We start from the raw sequence: 20,589 nt of genomic DNA on the forward strand, positions 1-20,589 counted from the left end.
CTCTCCGTAGGCTTGCAGATATTAATCTACTGCGTAGAAAACAAAAGCGTTGTTTTTACATGTTATGATTCTCATTCTCTCTAAGCTATGTACATCATTAATGTCTAATCCTGTTTATATAACTAAAAAAAAAAAGTGCAATGTCAATAATGCCATGTAACAATGCGTGTTTGCGAACTTGAATGCACCAGCTATTGTGGCAGTGTAAATTCACATGTTAATCTTATGCACGAACAAAAATAAAGAATTTAAAAAAAAAAAAAAAAAAAGAAAAAAAAACCATTAACAGATTTATTTAACCAATCATTGATAACGGGAGTAGTCCCAGAAGATTGGTAGTTGGCGAATGTTGTGCCCATTCACAAGAAAGGTAATAGGGAGGAGTCGGGCAACTATAGGCCAGTAAGCCTTACTTCAGTAGTAGGGAAAGTGATGGAAACCATGTTAAAGGATAGGATTGTTGAATATCTAAAAACACATGTATTTCAAGATCAGAGACAACATGGGTTTACTTCAGGGAGATCATGCCAAACTAATCTTATTGATTTTTTTTGATTGGGTAACTAAAATTATAGATCAGGGTTGTGCAGTAGACATTGCTTACCTAGATTTCAGTAAGGCTTTTGACACTGTTGCACATAGAAGGCTTATCAATAAACTGCAATCTTTAAGTTTGGATTCCAATATTGTTGAATGGGTAGGGCAGTGGCTGAGTGACAGGCAACAGAAGGTTGTAGTCAATGGAGTATATTCGAAGCTTGGGCTTGTCACCAGTGGGGTACCTCAGGGATCTGTACTTGGACCCATTCTATTTAATATTTTTATTAGTGATATTGCAGAAGGTCTTGATGGTAAGGTATATATTTTTGCTGATGATACTAAGATATGTAACAGTGTTGATGTTCCAGGAGGGATAAGCCAAATGGCTAATGATTTAGGTAAACTAGGAAAATGGTCAGAGTTGTGGCAACTGACATTTAATGTGGATAAGTGCAAGATTATGCATCTTGGACGTAAAAACCCAAGGGCAGAGTACAGAATGTTTGATAGAGTCCTAACCTCAACATCTGAGGAAAGGGATTTAAGGGTGATTATTTCTGATGACTTAAAGGTAGGCAGACAATAATAGAGCAGCAGGAAATGCTAGCAGAATGCTTGGTTGTATAGGGAGAGGTATTAGCAGTAGAAAGATGGAAGTGCTCATGCCATTGTACAGAACACTGGTGAGACCTCACTTGGAGTATTGTACGCAGTACTGGAGACCGTATCTTCAGAAGGATATTGATACCTTAGAGAGAGTTCAGAGAAGGGCTACTAAACTGGTTCATGGATTGCAGGATAAAACTTACCAGGAAAGGTTAAAGGATCTTAACATGTATACCTTGGAGGAAAGACGAGACAGGGGGGCTATGATAGAAACATTTAAATACATAAAGGGAATCAACACAGTAAAGGAGGAAACTATATTTAAAAGAAGAAAAACTACCACAACAAGAGGACATAGTCTTAAATTAGAGGGACAAAGGTTTAAAAATAATATCCGGAAGTATTACTTTACTGAGAGGATAGTGGATGCATGGAATAGCCTTCCAGCTGAAGTGGTAGAGGTTAACACAGTAAAGGAGTTTAAGCATGCGTGGGATAGGCATAAGGCTATCCTAACTATAAGATAAGGCCAGGGACTAATTAAAGTATTTAGAAAATTGGGCAGACTAGATGGGCCGAATGGTTATCTGCAGTCACATTCTATGTTACTCATTTGCCAATCTTTACATTGGCTTCCTGAACCCTTCAGGATTCAATACAAACTGATAACACTAACCTACTAAGCCCTCACTAACTCCACTCCTCACTATACTTCCTCTTTACTCAACAAACATAACCCTTTTTGTTCCCTTCGCTATGCAAATTCCCTTCTACTGACATCTGCCTGTTCCTGGTATGCTGAAGCATTAATATTTTTCTTCACTAGATGTAAAGGGACTAAACCAACCCCTGAACAACAGCCTCATACTATTAAACCTCCTCCACCAAACTTTGCAGTGGGCACAAAATAGACAGGTAACATTCTCCTAGCATCCACCAAACCCACTCTCACCCATCAGACACCCAAACAGAGAAACGTGATTCGTCACTCCACAGAACACGATTCCACTGCTCTAGCGTTGGCATGCTTCACACCACTCTATGTATGACTTGCAGGCAGATTCTTGGCCATGTAAACCTATTCAATAAAGTTCCCACTGCACAGTTTTTGTGTTGATAATGCCATAGGAAGTTGGGAAATCTTCAGCTATGGAATCAGCAGAGGGTTGGCGACTTTTACGCACCACGCGCCTCAGCACACATTGAGCCCACTCTGTGACTTTATGTGGTCTTCTGCTTCACGGCTGAGTTGCTGCTCTTCCGAAATGCTTCCACTTTGCCAATAACCCCACTTACAGACGATCATGAAATATCTAGCACGGTGGAAATTTCTCTAAGAGAGTACAACGCTTGAATTCATTGAGCTCTTCCGAGCGACCCATTTTTTTCACAAATGTTTGTAAATGGAGACTGCATGGCTAGATGCTTGATTTTATACACCTGTGGCAGTGGGTCTGATTGAAACACCTGAATTCAATAATTAAAAGGTGCATCCTAATACTTGGTCCATATAGTGTATCTAGATAGTTAAAAGATACCTATGTATTCATTAGAGATATCAAGGCTGACTTTCAGAATGATCATAATAAGGAAATCTTATTCTGAATATGCATTTAGAATGTGCTTGATAAGGCATGTGGAAAGGCAGGAAAAACTACACGTGTTTATAGTAAATATGATGTTACAAGAACAGTGTGCTGTTCTTCTTTGGTGTCAAATGTTGACAATACAAATAAGTAACAGGTTTGGGTTGCCATGTAATCAATTCATTTAAAACAAAAGCAATGTTCTAAAGACTGAAAGGAAAGGGTAGTCAGATCATTGTGTGATTTAAGAAAACCTATGAAAAATACAGGGCCGTATTGGTTAAAGAACAATGCATTGTAGCTTTGTTTTAAGTATTCCTAAATCATCAAAAAGAGAAAAATAAAATATCAGGAATAAAATAAAAATAATTATTCAATGTAGATTTTTATGCCTACATATTTATGCACTGGTGTTAGACACACGGTTAGATGGGGAAAGAGATCTGTAGCTTTTGCAAGTTGTTTTTAGATATACCACCAATGAAAAAATGAAGACTTTTTTCATTGGATGTACATACTGTATAGTGATTTTATCAGTGGCATCTTCTTTATTGTAGTGATTTGAGGGCAAGCAACCTGTCCCTGCATGCTGAGCACTGTAAATGCTGCCTTCACAGGGAAAAAGCACTCAAACATCCACTAGAGCAGGGGTTGCTACCACCCACCCACCTTACCACCCACCAGTGGGCGTCTTAGGATTCCACGTGGGCGGTAGCAGAATCCTCCCTCCATCCAGAGATATGAACGCTCTATTAATTTCTTGAGCACTCAGTGGTAAGCAGGAAGTGCAGATGTGAGTGCACGAAAGCGCGAGCGTGTGTGCCTGAACGCGCATGTGCGCCCACGAACGAATGTGTGCGCTAATGAACGAATGTAACATGCAGGTAGAGGAAGGGAAGGAGTTGGAGCACTTGTAAAAAAGGAGAAAGAGGGCGCAGAGTACTTGTAAAAAAAAAAGGAGAAAGAGGGCGCAGAGTACTTGTAAAAAAAAAGGAGAAAGAGGGAGCAGAGTACTTGTAAAAAAGGAGAAAGCAGGAGCAGAGTACTTGTAAATAAAAGGAGAAAGCGGGAGCAGAGTACTTGTAAAAAAGGAGAAAGCGGGAGCAGAGTACTTGTAAAAAAGGAGAAAGCGGGAGCAGAGTACTTGTAAAAAAAGGAGAAAGAGGGAGCAGAGTACTTGTAAAAAAGGAGAAAGAAGGAGCAGAGTACTTGTAAAAAAGGGAGAAAGAAGGAGCAGAGTACTTGTAAAAAAGGAGAAAGAAGGAGCAGAGTACTTGTAAAAAAGGGAGAAAGAAGGAGCAGAGTACTTGTAAAAAAGGAGAAAGAGGGAGCAGAGTACTTGTAAAAAAAGGAGAAAGAAGGAGCAGAGTACTTGTAAAAAAAAAGGAGAAAGAAGGAGCAGAGTACTTGTAAAAAAGGAGATTTTTTACTGTACTTGACACACACTCAGTTCTACTCATTGCCATTAGTACCATGCTTTCTTCTTGTTTCTACCGTAGGTAGCGCCATTATAAAGAAGAGTTCAGAGGAATTTCTTACTCTCTTTATAAATCTGGCATTCTTTGTTTTCTCACACACATTGATCATACTATCGATAAGCACAGCCTGCTTTCATGGTTCCTCACAAGTATATCTCTATAGTTGCATTCTTTCTGTGTGTGTGTGAAATGTTTATCAGTCGAGTAATTCTTACATGCCATAATATACCTTGTTTAATTAACTCTTGCATAACATGGGAAGGGAGATTGACAAATATTGGGATGTAAACCACCCTCCCCATTAAACTTTTTTACACACGGGAACCTAAATAGGGTATGAGAAAATAAACCACTTTCACCCCGCCGCCCCCCTTTTTTTTATGTGGAACTAGAAAGACACTGGAAAGTGTCCCGTAGACACTATGGATCCCTGGCTGGAAGCGCACAGTGACCATTTCTCCCTGGCTATTATTTAGTATCATCAGAACTATTAAAAAAAAAAAAAAAAAAAGGATGGGAAAAGGAAAATACCTAGTATGCCATTAAAATACATTGTTTTTTTAATACTAGAATGTTCCTTTAAGATAACCACGGGTTTTGAGTTAATCCTTGAACAATAATTATAATTTAATTTAATTTAATTTAATTATATCTACAATTTGTTTTACTTCTTTTACTAGTTAGTCCCTACTATAGGAGTTCCCTCACTTTTTCTTATCAGGAGTTTACCATATATAATTTGATTGCTTCTTTTGCATATTCCTAAATCATCTAACTTCACAGTAAAGATAATGTTATTAAAATGGTGTGTGACAGAGAGATATACACAGGGTATAAACATGTATTGCCGCAATATAAAAAAAATAAACAGTATGGAAAGAGCAGAGACAGGCTATGAACAGGTGTACAAGGAAGGGGTATTGCCATTTAAAGGGACACTCCAAACATTGATTATAGTAGCTATGAGTGTTCCTGCTAACATCCCTACAAATTATAGAAGCCGTATTTAGTCTACACAGCACTACCCTGCCTGGCTCAGTACCAAGCACTCTGAGTGTGGATAGGGAAGTGCACAAGCTCCTGCACGTAATGAGACTAGAAAGAGTGAGTCTCCTTAAACCAGCTGGACCAACACATGCCAACAAATTTTGTGAAAAACCCCAAATTATATAAGTGCTGTGACAGCTGTCTCGTTGACGGTCTCAGAGGTGTAACAGCATTAATTTAGGTTTTCTTCCTTTTCCTTTAGCACCACTGAGCAAAGGAAGCATCAAAGGCGCTTGCCTAGAATTTGCATGCTCTTCTCAATGAGCTGTACTACAAAGTCTCTGTTGCGAAAAAAGGGGAGGGTTTACAATAACTGCAGATATTAGATATGCAGCTATCGTTAGCCTTTTTTTTTTTTTTAATATACCCCCATAGAAAACATACAAAAGAAAATGCATGCATGTTTTGTTTGTGGTATATCTGCTAAAAGGTTAAAATGTATTGTTTTGTCAGTGGAATGTTCCTTTAAGCAGTAAGTAGAATAAACAAGCTCTTTTAAACCAATCTTCTCTCCTCTACCTAATTTATAAGAATTTCCCACACAATGGCATTTCCTTGCCGAAAAGCTGGAATAAAATCACTGAACTGAAAGTGATAGGAAAGCCACTTTACAGTAAAATGAAAATACAATAGTAACGAACTGAATATCTAAAATAAACTAGGTCACATCTCTAAATTGAAAACCATAAGATATCTTAATAGATGTTGAATGCCTATTGTTTTGCATTGAATATATGTATATTCCATTTTTCTGATAGAATTTGGAACATTTTATTCACTAAATTTGCTAAAGTTCAGTTCAGCTAAAGATAAAATATTCAGCACATACGAGTTCCACAAATTCACTACTGAAGTATGGGACTAAATTGTTTACTTTTAATTCAATTTTACACACAGCTTCAAAAGACACAAAAATTATTTGGTGATCAATATAGATTTTAATCAATTCAAGCTTTACCTTCAATATTTTTTAAATAAATGCCTCGATTTGACAATTTAGTAGTTCACCTCGCCTAGAACTTTAAATGAACTGATTCCTTCATGAAACCACTTGGTGTTCGTGAAATTGTGTACAAGCTGAGCCTTAAAAACAGGTTGTGTCAGGTACAGGTGAAATGATTAGCAGGCAAGTAGAAAAGAGTAAAACACTACAGTGTAAAAGTACTTGTTTTAACCACAAACAACTCTACACTACACAAAACCCACAACCAAAATGTTTTATTCCTTTTAAATTATAGAAGTATACAAACTCTTACGTAACGCTAAGGAAATATTAGTTGGACAAAATAAACAACATACTTCGGAAAAAAAATACAAACAGCCTCAAAAACGCTTCCCACATTTTATTTACATTGTAAGACTAGCTGCAATCTCTGAGTCACATTATCCATATCCTTTTCATACCAATAGGCGGCACTAAAACTTGAATGCAGTTTATTGGAGCAAAGACTGTAAACAAACGTTTGCTCTTTCATGTAACCAATAGGAACTGCTATACAGAAATCAAACCCCATCCTCCCACCCCCATATCATAAATACAATTAGCAAGATCAGACCTGACCACATTTTTGACACTACTAATAGTCGGCTTCTACGCCTCTTTTATTTTAAAAAAAAAAAAAAAAAAAAAAGATTTTCAATATCCATTATACTCGCTACTTTAAACAACTTAAAAAGTATTTCATTTTCTGAGCAATATGAATATAGCATTCGGTTTACATTTCAGGTCTTTGATTAACTGTGTGAACATATAGTAACCCCCAAGCAAACTGACAGCCTAACGTCATGCTTTTTACCTTTAGTGAAATCTGAATGATAGTTTGAGGCAAATCAAGTATTAGTTTGACACTGTCATTAAAAGGGAACACTAAATTGTGCTACCTTTTGAATAACGTAAGCAAGTGTATGACCAAGGAGTCTCTTACAGGTGCAAACATAGAGAGAAGCAGTTCATGCTATGTTCAGCTGTGAATCACTGTAAATAAGAAGAGCACAATTAACAAGTGATGCCAAAAAAAATAAAAATCCAAGCCAACTTCTTCTGAAAAATATAAACGGATAATCCTTTAAATGAATAAGGGGTGATTGTAGCTCATCTTGGAAAAGAGAAGGGTTTAGTTATCGTTAAAACTTTGATATAGCTAGAACACAAAATCAATGCAGACCAAAGATTTGTCTCGAAGAAACATTTTATGCACCAAGAGCATTTCATGTTCCAAAAAAAAAAAACATAATAAAACCAAGCGTACCAATTAACTACTTCATGACGAATGGCGTGGTGTGATTACTGATCAGATGTACAATGAGTTTGCAGACTTGTCATGAAGGTGTTCATAAAACCACACAAAATACCAGAATAAATAAAAATGGGTACATGATTTTGAAATGTAAGATGAACTTTTCAAGTTGTTGCTAAGCAGAAATTGCTGACAGTTTAGTGGTACACGCACTGTAAGGGCTCATTGTTTAATACTTTAAAATACTAATAACACGAAAGAGCATTACTGAATGAAACATTCTGATTCATTGAAAGGCCATGGCCTCTACAGAGGAAGGAATACAGAGCAGTTTAAGCAAGCGACAATGGAATTATTAGTACATTCAAATACTCCTTGGAGTTTTCTTACAAGAGGCAGAAGTTTACTTTACCACTACTAATCGGTCACAAAGAAAAAGTGGAAGGCTGTTTGTTATTTTTTTTCATTTGTTTCAAAGAACATGAACTGCTGCTCCTTAAGAATGCCCAGGTTGTGTAAACCCTAATGATCTGAGTTTAGTAATTCAAATAACAGTGGGAAAAAGAAATTGCTAATTAGCAACCCCTTCACCCCTGACTAAATATATTTTTTAGAATAGTATGTGTGTGTGTTTGGGGAGAAGTGGTGGAAGAGAATTGGAGTCACCAATACGTGTTGTATACAACATCCTTGATCAGTGTACATCTTCAAACTGGGAGAAGCATCCGGGCTTAGAACGGTGAGCCATGTGCAAATTGTGCCCAGTATCTGTTTGTCAGGGCTGAAAGGGTTAACCCTCCAAGAGATGGAAAGGCATGCAACAATTAACATTGCAGGACCTTTCCAAAATGTGTGTCGGGGCATAAGGAAGAAATATGGAAATTGTTCCACATTTATTAATTGTTGTAGGTCTGTCCTTCTGGAGGCTGTGGAAGCTTCATATTTTCTTTGGACATCATCAGGCGTCTAAGTTCTTGAAGAACTACTTTAATGCTATAAGAATTTTGCCACTTTGCTAAAACTGGTATGCTTCGTGTATCCACCTACAGAAAAAAAGAAGATTTATGAGCACTGAGTGAACATGCATATGTAATTAATATGAAAGTATTCTAAAAACAGTTATGTTTCCATGTCAGAGAATCACATGACCAACCTAAAAGTCAATACCAAACTTACTTTCATTTCCCCAGACAGTCCTGTAGGTGATTACCAGATACAAAAAAATACCAATGAATTTCATATAACAGCATATTTTGGCAAAGAAAGATGTATATCAATCTATATATATATATATATACACATATATATATATATATATGTCTTCATATTAGCTCTCCATCCATCATTGTTATAAGCTCTGTCCTTTGCATTACCTTGTCTAAACTGTATAATGATGTAATTTTCCAACTCTGTAATATACATTGAAAAGAAAACTGAGCATTTCATGAAAAATGTTAAAGGAACACTCCAAGCACAACAATCACCACTACAGTGCCTTATAGTGCTTATGGTGCCAGGAATACCGTGGTGCCCCTCCAATGCAAAAAGTCAAACTGCTTGCGAATGTTTTTAAAAAAAATTCCCAGGGACATCCAGGTGTGGGTTACCACTTCCACTGAGAGGTAGAAGCTCCAGCACAGAGCTTTCACTTGCTATCCTGAGCTAAACCCTGCTGTGTACAGCTGGCTCACTAGATAGGAGTACCAGTTTGTCACTCTCAGACAATGATCTAAGCCCTGCACTGCCTGCTTAGCTTAACAAAGAAGTCCTGTACAGTCACTAAATATTTTCAGGTAATAAAATGGTACATTTTTTTTTTTTTTTTTTTAAGGGACACTATAGTCACCAGAACCACTACAGCTTATTGAATTTGTTCTGGTGAGTAGAATCATTACCTTCAGGCTTTTTGCTGTAAACACTGTCTTTTCAGAGAAAATGCAGTGTTTACATTACAGCCTAGTGATAACTTCACTGGCCACTCCACAGATAGCTGTTAGAGATCCTTCCTGGTTCATGGCTGCCTAAAATGCATCCAAACAATCAGTGTCTCCTCCCTCTGCATGCAGACACAGAACTTTCCTCATAGAGATTCATTGATTCCATTCATCTCTATGAGGAGATGCTGATTGGCCAGGGCTGTGTATGAATCATGCTGGCTCTGCCCCTGATCTGACTCTTTGTCAGTCTCAGCCAATCCTATGGGGAAGCATTGTGATTGGATCAGGCTACAACTTCTACTGATGTCAGCAGGCAGTGGGCTGGTCAAAAGGAAACCGGTACAAGCAAGCAGCTCTAGACTAGAAAACCAGTAAAATTTTACTATATTTAGGAAGGCAACGGGGTCCAGGGGGTTAGATGGTGGTTTTAACCATATAGGATCAGGAATACATGTTTGTGTTCCTGACCCTATAGTGCTCCTTTAAATAAAGAAAAAAAATTACTGTAAAATATGGTGATGGATTCCTTATTATAAACTTTTTTTCCTAGTGTTGAGTTACACTTGCTAACAAGTGAAGAACATGCTTAACCATTCTCGCTCTTTTGCAAGAATTGCTTGTTTATACACAGATATCAAGTTTTTTTTAGCACTGTAGCCATTGTTAGTTGCATACGTACCATGCCATTGGAATGATTGATTCCATTCATATTCATCTTAGTAACAAATCTAACAGTTGGTGGGGCTTCTGGGTATTTAGGTCCACATTCTATCTTCAAGCTGTATATTCTATTTTCATAGTTTGTCTGCAAAATTGAAAATCATAAGAATGGAATATGATTCCCACACTTTACATAAAATGAAGATAGTTACTCCTACTGCTAGTAGGAGCCAGACATTTGTTTCACATGGCAATAATGAATAAGCTATACCAAATATGTAAGGTTCGACTAAACACATCTAAAAGGTTATTTGATTATACACCAAGTAGCTCATCTCCAATTGTGTTTCCATGAGATGCAACAACCAAAATAAAAGTATGTAATTGATTAGCTGCCCAACACAATGCTGTAGTTACAAAGAAAATACGAGAGCTGCATGATATCAGTAATCTACAGAATAATCTAAATGAACATGATTTAAAACGGATAAAAGCAAATATACGATTAAACTGCTGGTTAAGAATCCTTAGCCCATTAAAGCAAACCTGTCATGGTACACAAAACTTGGATTAAAGTTAAAGAACATGTTCATCCCTACATCATGCTAGCAAATGCTTACATTTTTAATTCAAAGTCCTTTAAAGCTTTGCCCCTCTCAATCACCAGGGGCATTCAGGTCTAAGCAGAGTATTGAGTGACAAGGAGAGCAGGACAAACCTCTTTCTGGCAGCTCTCCAACTTTCTGTCATTGTGTTTACTTCCCCAGCAAGTGTTCTTGTGGTGTGTGTATAGGATGCTTTTATGCCAATATGCTGGCAATGAAGCCAATAGGTCGGTGTCAGAGAGGATTGCCCTTTTTGGGGAAGTGTAACAAAATAGGGCTAATCTTAGCATAGATGGGGTGGCAGCATAGGGTCACATACAATAGTGCAAAAATTCACACACACAAAATTTAAGATGGAATATCCTGGTTATTTTGTATTTGCAGCTATAAAAGAGTGTGAACGAGGGTGTGCCAGGGGCTGGCTATTCTGAAATGACTTACTAGTAATTTATAGAACTAAAATGTAACTTAGAACAAGAACATGTAAATAAGAATGTATCTTATTTATAGTAGTTTAATACTTATTAGTAATGTTTAATAAAATCATTAATATTACTGTTATACACTCAGACACAACAACAAGTATTTTTTTAGAAAAGAGGGACAGAGGGATGTGGGCCCAAAACAGGGACTCTTGGGAGTCTTGACATATCTATAACTGAAAACTTCCACTTGTCCACATGCCTGTGAGGAGGGGAAACATATTGCAGACCGGTAAACAATTCATCTTGTTACTGTGTTTATGGGGGAAATATATATTGTGCTTCATGATCCCAAAATTTTCTAGAAGAACCATAAAGCGTTAAAAATTTTAAGACATCCATTTTTTATTAACCCCTTAAGGACAGAGCTTCAGAAGCTTGTCCTTCACTTTATGACAACGGCATTTTTTGCTGTTTGCGTTCAACTGCAATTTGCATTTGACTAATTTATTGCAACGACGCATATTATATACCGTTTTTTAAAGGACAGAAAGGGCTTTAATTTGATGTAACATATATATATATATATATATATATACATGCTTTTTTATTATAAAAAAAATACAGAAAAAAAAAAAAAAAGATTTTTTATTTTTTTTTACAGTTTTTGCAATAATAATGTGTGCATAATTAGTGCAGGTTAAGGAAAGTAATTACAAATAAATTCATTAGGTGTTCTGATTTACAGAATATATAATGTGTCTGGGATTTTAAGTTTTTTTTGGTAGTTACAGGTCACAAAGCACTAGGAGTAAAATAAACTTTTTATGTGGAGCGATTTTAGAATTTGGTATGTTTGTCTTGTAAGCTTAATAGCCATAAAAGAAAACAAAATTGCCACACAAAAGTATATATTTATATAAAGTAGACACCACAGGCTATTTACCTAAGGTTGTTTTGACACTTTCTACGTAGCCATTTTACCGCCAACCTCTGCTAAATATTGGAGTAAAATTGTGTTTTTTGGGGGTTTTCGCACACAAACTTATAACAAAGAACTTCTCATGTGTATTTTGTAAAGTTGGTGTGTGCTATTCCTGTACAAAGTTTTATTATGTGTTCAGTTACTTCTGCTGAGTACAACGGTACCCCCATTGTATGTCTTTGGCACTATTTCGTGAAGCTACAGTGCCATATAGGAGACCTGACCTTTTCAGTATTCCCAATAGAATTTTGAGAGACGGATTTAATGAGCCTATGCTTCCATTTGGGGTATTATAACAGTTTGACTGTTCAAAAACCCCCACAAAGGCCTACCATTTGTAAAAGTAGACACTCCAGGGTATATCATAAGGTGCATATTGTGCCTTAGCATGCCCCCATTTTTTCACCAATATATGCCAAAGTATGTGGTAAAAAATAATTTGGGGCATTTTTTTTTTTTACATACGGATTGCATTTTTGCTGGCCATTTTGTATATTTCATATGTGCCACTAAGTTCAAAATCCCCAAATTATGCTCAGCTAAGTCTTCTGAGTAAAAAGATATCCCCAATGAATGTCTTTGGCACTATTTTGTGAAGCTACAGTGCCATATTGGAGACCAAGCCATATCAGTTTTTACAGAACTTTGAATTTTGACGCTGGGCCTATGTGCAATTTCCAAGCATCTTCGCAGGTTTTAAATTCAAACTACCCCACAAAGGCCTACCATTTCTTAAAGTAGACACCCCAGGGTATTTCAAAAGGCATATTTTGAACCTTAGCGTGGGATAATTTTTCCGCTAGCTTGTACCAGGTGTAGTGGTAATAAGCGTTTTTTTCTGCCTTTTTGACACACAAAGTGAGTTTGCACAGTATATTTTGCAAACCTTATGTGTGATACGACTGTATAATACTTCATATGTTGCTCCGCTATGTGGTCTGAGTACAGCAATACCCCCGTATGTACCTTTGCCAGGTATATGTGGATGTTGAAGGGGCACATTTGAGACGCAACCAGTTTTTTTCTAACTTTGAAGTTTTACGCTGTGTCCATGTTCCAATTTAGGGTAGTTTAGATGGTTGGTTATTGAAACTTCCCCACAAACACATACTATTTATTAAAGAATACACCCTGGGGTAATTCAAAAAGGCATATTTTGAACCTTAGCGTGGGATCATTTTTTCTCTAGTTTGTTCTAGGTGTAGTGGTAATGAGCGTTTTTAAATGTATTTTTTAACTTTTTTTACTTTTTGAAACTATTTTTTAAACTTTTGTTTTGCTTATTAATTTTTTTAAACTTTCCTAAACTTTCTTAAAACTTTTTTTTTTTTTTTACAGATTTAGCTTTTTTTTTACCGTTAACCCCTAACTAGCAGTAAGCAGCACTAACCGTAAATTCCCCATTTTCCCATAACTCCCACCCATCCCAGCTAGCAAAATATTTAAATTATACAATATTTAAATTAGTTAATTAAATAAATTGAACCCCTGTTGATTAAAAAATAAATAAAAGTTAATCGTCAGGGGTTAAAAAAAATTAGATCACAGTTTAATACTGTGATCTATGTTTTGATCACTGTAGGCAGTGATCGACTGGCAGGGAAGGGGTTAATTTTTATTTGGACTGGGTAAAGGGGGTGTTTTTTTTTTTTTTTACTTAAAAACGTTATTAAAACTTTTTTTAACTTAATTTTTAACTTTTTAAAGCTTATTTTAAAACTTTTTAACGTTAACCCCTAGTTAGCCTAACACCAAATCGTCCAATTCCCCACTAACTTCCACCCTCCCCAGCTAGCTAAATATATAATTTTAAAATACTTAAATTATTAATAAAATAAATTTAACCCCTGAGGGTTAAAAAAAAAAAAAAGAATTAACCTCAGGGGTTAAAAAAAAAATCAGATCATAGTAAAATGTAATCCCTGCCAATTGATCACTGTAGTCAGTGATCAATTGGCAGGGAAGGGGTTAATTTTTTATTAAAATGGTAAAGGGGGGTGGGATTTTAATTTTACTTTATTTTTTTTCCACCAGGGGGCAGGATCAGCACTGATCCGTCTCCCTGCACTTCACACTGAACCCGGAAGTGCAGGGAGGCGGAGGTGAGTATACTGAGCACATGTGCCCGCTCTGACATGCTGTCTGAGCGGGCACATGTACTGGGACAGCCCGATGCGGTGCTCCCGGTCTGCCTCTAATACAGAGGCAGACCGGAGCACCATTAACCCCGCAATCGCGGCGATCTGGGGTTAATTTTACCGCGTGACGGACAAGGTCCGTCACTCGGCGTTAACGCAATCCCCTGAGTGACGGACCTCGTCCGTCACTCATCCTTAAGGGGTTAATGGAAATGATTTAGGTATAACAATACATGCATGGCCACTAAACACGCACAATCTGTACCTTTCTCATCATATACATAAAAGGTATTTAGAGTAGAAGACACAGACATAGAAATATAACTGAATAGGCATAGCTCCCCAGTACAGAATACAGTGTTGTAAGTAATCTGTGATTGCACTGTCAAGTAGAAATCCCCCCCCCCCGGTGAGTGTGACAAGGACACTTTAGGTTTGCAGGGGTGCCGTTTTGCCCAATCAGGACCTCCTCATAGAGATGTATTGAACTGATGCATCTCTATAAGGAAATTTCAGCATCTCCATGCAGAGCGTGGGGACGCTGAACGGCAGGGCTGCTTACTGTGCAGCCCTGAGCCAGGAAGTCCTTCCAGTGGCCATCTAAGAAGTGGCCACTTGGAGGTGTCCCTAGGGGCAATGTAAGCACTGCCTTTTCTCTGAAAAGGCAGTGTTATCATGAAAATGCCTGAAGGGCGCTATTATACTCACCAGAACAACTACATTAAGCTGTAGTTGTTCTGGTGACTATAGTGTCCCTTTAAGGAACAGTATGCCATGATAGTGAGTAAAGTGCTGTGGAGGATTTTGTCCCAAATCGGATATGGGCTTAGTAAATGAATCTGTAAAAACTCAAAGTTTGAAAGCTAAAAATAGGCATATCTGTAATTTGATCCTATAACTTCTCAAACATCTGGCAATGGTGTACATCGGGGGTACTACTACATTTGGTTAGCGTTGCAAAATATAAACTTGGGGTCTTTACACCAGTGGTACAGAGTCAGTGGAATTCCCATGAAAATGAAACATGGCAGATGGTAAAATGGTTAAATGGAAATTTTCAAAATGATCTTAACTGTGGAAAAATGTGCTTTCATGTTTTAATATTTTATTGATACATAATGCTGTGCTGTATATACAAAGAGGGTATCAGATGAAAGCCCTACCTGTCTTTTAATGATATGTAGCATGCACTCAAAGTGAAAAAAAAACATAGGTTTGCCAAATAGGTCACAAACGCATGAAGATTGGGTAAAGGCAAAGTCGTGAAGGGGTTAAGGGCAGTGTCAATTATACTGAGCGGATGTTACTGAAGCATACTGCATCAAGCATGTAGTAGCCTCTTTGTTGCAACCATTTCAAGGCATATCAGAAAGATTGTAAAGAAATATCACTTTGCTGAGGTTTGGTTTTACCCTTATCTATACAAAATATTACAATAAACACATGGTTTTCAACACTCACTCTGGGAGGCCCAATTATCATTCCTGTCCATCTAGTGAGTGTCATATCTTCGTCATCTTCAAGGCCCCAACTGACTGTGCCATCTCCTACTCCTTTTTGCCCTTCTTCAAGTTCTTCCAATAATCGGAAATTACGAGGGACCTTAACACCTATTGGAATGTGACAAGTAATGAGTGCTGGTATGTGAGCGGTCAAGAAGACATATCAATAAATTGTAGAAAATTAGGTCAGATCTCTTATCTGGTTGCAAACATTAAATGAACACTGTTAGAAGTACAAAACTGTATACATGCATTTCTAACAGTATCTACCTTCCTATTTATTTTCCGCTCCATCTTCAAAAGGGCCAGTACAGCCATTTTACTCACCTTTCCCTTGCTGTGCCACTCTCGCCATTTTGCCAGCGATAAACATTTCTGATGATTTAGCCAATCCAATGTTTTCCCATCGGAATGCATTGGTGGGCTGTCGCACTGCACCAATAAATGTCTCCTCATAGAGATGCATTATACCAATGCATTTCTACAAGGAGCGTTTGGCGTCTTCATGCCAAGCGTGAAGACACCAAACATCAGTCATGCAAAAATTGCAGGAATGCAAGAGGAAGTGTCTATAGTAAGTGTATGAGTAACAGCAACTTAAGGTGCAGATAAGAAGCAATGTAAACGCAATTTTTACAGTACTAAGACTGCAGGGACAATCTCTTAGCAGCAGAATTTGTGCATTAAGATTACTATTACTGGCATTTACATAGCTCCAGCTTTATCTGCAGTGCTTTACAATAATATAAGGATGCAGTGGTACCAGTGAGTAAACTGTTCTTTTAAGAAGAAAACACATGCACACTAATCTAAGGGTAACTGGTGGCTATTTTCTTTTATCTTTTATTATTACAACTCATAAAATTGTCAGCCGGAAATTAAGTTTTGTTTTTTTTAAATCATGAGAATTGCATTTCAGCACTTGAAGCTTTCTCTTTCAATATCACCTGCACTATGTAAGCAACTTGTCTGTATCCAAGAACAATTTAACAGGCCAGTCGCAGACTTTCCAAGAAACTGAATACTGTCTTTTAGACTTTCAATTTTTTTTTTGCATTAGAAGAAATGCCAGACTTTCAGCTTACTTTATTACATTAGAAAAACGTACTGTTCCAGTGAGCACTCTGTTTAAGGACAATCTCAATTTTCACAGATTACAATATTAATTCCATTAAAAACACTTTTGCACATTGCCAAAAAAAGTCTAACATCTACCGAATTCACTTGTAATGTGTACTGCCATTTTTTCCCCTTATGTTCAGATTTACCTGTCCGTGGTTTTGCAAGTCATGTCAACTATAATGTTACACATATTTCCACTAAATTGAGGACACAATATGTATAGAGTCACCAATGGCTTCAATAGGGATTCAACTCGGAAGTTTGTCAATGTTTGCCCCAAAATGTTCCGAAAAATCAAGTCTAAAATATTTTCCAGAAAAGAGGAAATAACCGACACAACAATGTCAGCTTTCTATATGCAGAAAAAAGAAAAAAAACTAAACTCCAAAAAACGTAGATATGCGAGGAGAAATGCACTTATTCCTCCAGCAAAATGGTCACAACATTGGATGTATGCACCCCAAATGTATTTTTCAGCCTTTACACCTAAGCTAAACATTGATGGATATCAGGCAAATGTATGGAGGCAGGCAGATATCTATGTGAACTTGGCGTTACAGCCATAACCGTGTTTATTATTTCTAGGCCAAAGTAATAGCTACAACCAAAACATTTAAATCCCATGTTTGCTTGTAGCTTGGTTATCGTATACAGACTAAATTGTATTATCTATTAAGCAACATGATCTAATTTTTGCATGACAGAAACACTTTAAATGTGTTAGAATGACTTCATCAAATGGCACTGAATCTTGCAAAATTTTGGATTAAATAAACATCTCAGGATAATGATGCTCCTGGGTCTTCACTATTTGATGAAAGCTTAGTTTGCTCGTACAATATTTACAGCATTACAGTCTGTTTGATCCCAACAAGGTGGCCAACACTATAGTCACCTGAACAACTTTAGCTTAATGAAGCAGTTTTGGTGTATAGAACATGCCCCTGCAGCCTCACTGCTCAATCCTCTGCCATTTAGGAGTTAAATCCCTTTGTTTATGGACCCTAGTCACACCTCCCTGCATGTGACTTGCACACCCTTCCATAAACACTTCCTGTAAAGAGAGCCCTATTTAGGCTCTCTTTATTGCAAGTTCTGTTTAATTAAGATTTTCTTATTCCCTGCTATGTTAATAGCTTGCTAGACCCCGCAAGAGCCTCCTGTATGTGATTAAAGTTCAATTTAGAGATTGAGATACAATTATTTAAGGTAAATTACATCTGTTTGAAAGTGAAACTAGTTTTTTTTTTTCATGCAGGCTCTGTCAATCATAGCCAGGGGAGGTGTGGCTAGGGCTGCATAAACAGAAACAAAGTGATTTAACTCCTAAATGACAGTGAATTGAGCAGTGAAATTGCAGGGGAATGATCTATACAGTAAAACTGCTTTATTTAGCTAAAGTAATTTAGGTGACTATAGTGTTCTTGAGCCACAAGTAACATTTTTGAAGTCCTGGTGGCTAGGCTGTCAGAATTTCCTTTAAAAAGTACACAGACAGCGGTCTTTTAATTTGAAAAATGTTAGTTCATATTTGAATTAGATAAAATAGATTTATAAATAAGTGGTGCTGCCAACGATGCCTTTGTTCAAGAGAATACAACACACACAAATATATATTCATCATAATTGAGTTGCTCTTCAAATCTACTTGTGATTTTTTTTTTTTAAACCAATAAAAGCAATGAATGGTTAGAGCAGGATTGTGTCACCTTTCTTCAGTCAAGTGAACTTGATGTTTTACTTTCATTTTTGGTAATAAGACTAACTGGGCGTCAAATTACATGCATAAACTAATCTGAACAGGGTATAGTCCAACTCCAGAATCCCATTGATACTGTGTGTTATTACAATGACACCAGCACAGTAGGATAAAAAACACTTTATGGATTTGGTGAATGTGTGCTTCCAATCCAGACATCTTGCTCTCCTCTAGCACTGCTCTGTGGATCAGGAAGTAAGAATGTGAGAGCCAGCAATCCCTGGGCATAGAGCAGGCTTCCCCAAACTCTGGCCATCTGGATGTTGCTGGTACCCCCCAGGCTGTACAACTGGTACCCCCCAGGCTGTACAACTGGTACCCCCCAGGCTGTACAACTGGTACCCCCCCAGGCTGTACAACTGGTACCCCCCCAGGCTGTACAACTGGTACCCCCCCAGGCTGTACAACTGGTACCCCCCCAGGCTGTACAACTGGTACCCCCCCAGGCTGTACAACTGGTACCCCCCCAGGCTGTACAACTAGTACCCCCCCAGGCTGTACAACTAGTACCCCCCCAGGCTGTACAACTAGTACCCCCCCAGGCTGTACAACTAGTACCCCCCCAGGCTGTACAACTAGTACCCCCCCAGGCTGGATAACTAGTACCCCCCCAGGCTGGATAACTAGTACCCCCCCAGGCTGGATAACTAGTACCCCCCCAGGCTGGATAACTAGTACCCCCCCAGGCTGGATAACTAGTACCCCCCCAGGCTGGATAACTAGTACCCCCCCAGGCTGGATAACTAGTACCCCCCCAGGCTGGATAACTAGTACCCCCCCAGGCTGGATAACTAGTACCCCCCAGGCTGGATAACTAGTACCCCCCAGGCTGGATAACTAGTACCCCAGGCTGGATAACTAGTACCCCAGGCTGGATAACTAGTACCCCCCAAGCTCGATAACTAGTACCCCAGGCTGAGTGGAGGCAGGGCTGGGGGCCATGGATGATGAATGAATGGCAGACCCCGATGGGAGGATGCAATGTGTGGCCCCTGTAATGGGATAGCCGGAGCCCTGGCCGTGCAGTAAGCAGAGCACAGACTGGCCGCAGCGAGGCCGCACACTGCGAGCAGTGACAGGGACGGGAAATGGTGGCCGGCACTGAGGGAGTCACAGGTCACGGAGAATGGAGATACGGGATAGAGTCTGTCTCTACAACACGTGGAGCAGGAGGAGGCCTCGCTCTCCATCCCTCATACCGCGCCCCGCCGGGTACACACCCGCCAGGCCCCGCACACAGACCTGAGCACACCGCCATCTTCTCCGCCGCCCAGGACCGGAGCGCCCACACCTCGTGACGTCAACACGTCGAAGGGCGACACGACGTCCGACCTCACGCCCAGACCAAACGTCACGTCCGGCTGTTGAGAAGAACGAATAGCGAGTCAGCCGTGAGGCAGGGCAGATAGTTTAAAAGTTAGACTGCGCCCTGCCCTTGTGTGGGGAATTAGCTCAAATGGTAGAGCGCTCGCTTAGCATGTGAGAGGTAGCGGGATCGATGCCCGCATTCTCCAGCAGTAATTTTTGTGCATATTTTTTTATTTATAAAACGCTATTCATTGTTTTCCTATTTATATCCAGTTTTGATGTATTAAAGGGATTCTGTAGGGTAGGGCAGTGCTTCTCAAACTATATTTCACAGCTAAAGCGGTCACGCGCGCGATGCACTATTCGGTGACGATTACTGTGCGCCGTGGTCGAGGTACCATGACTGTGCATCGGAGAGCAGACGTGGAACGACATGACGTAGTCACGCACGCATGACGCGCTCTGTGCGGACAACTGGGTATAGAGCAAAACTGCTGCTTTCCACTATACAGTGGGTACATACATGGCTGGCACTTCCATTAGGTCTAAGGCGCCAGTACCATGGGGGCACTGGGGAAAACCTCCAGCTAATGGTGTCTGGGTCTGTCCGGGCGACTGGACCGCCCAGACAGACCCAGTAATGAGTTGTATGGGTGC

The 20,589-nt window shown here is 38.8% G+C and overlaps 1 protein-coding gene across 1 annotated transcript; it reads right to left on the bottom strand.

The window, feature by feature from the left end:
* Positions 1-6,585: 6,585 nt before the first annotated feature.
* Positions 6,586-19,963, bottom strand: UBE2V2 (ubiquitin conjugating enzyme E2 V2). The gene is made up of 4 exons (XM_063451399.1): positions 19,867-19,963; positions 15,703-15,851; positions 10,111-10,236; positions 6,586-8,537 (listed from the first exon to the last, which is right to left on the bottom strand). Exons 1-4 carry the CDS (start codon positions 19,880-19,882, stop codon positions 8,391-8,393), a joined length of 438 nt encoding a protein of 145 aa, XP_063307469.1. The 5' UTR covers positions 19,883-19,963; the 3' UTR covers positions 6,586-8,390.
* Between the last annotated feature and the right edge of the window lie 626 nt (positions 19,964-20,589).

The sequence above is a fragment of the Pelobates fuscus genome, chromosome 4 (assembly GCF_036172605.1).
Source record: "Pelobates fuscus isolate aPelFus1 chromosome 4, aPelFus1.pri, whole genome shotgun sequence".
In the NCBI taxonomy this organism is placed as follows: Eukaryota; Metazoa; Chordata; class Amphibia; order Anura; family Pelobatidae; genus Pelobates; species Pelobates fuscus.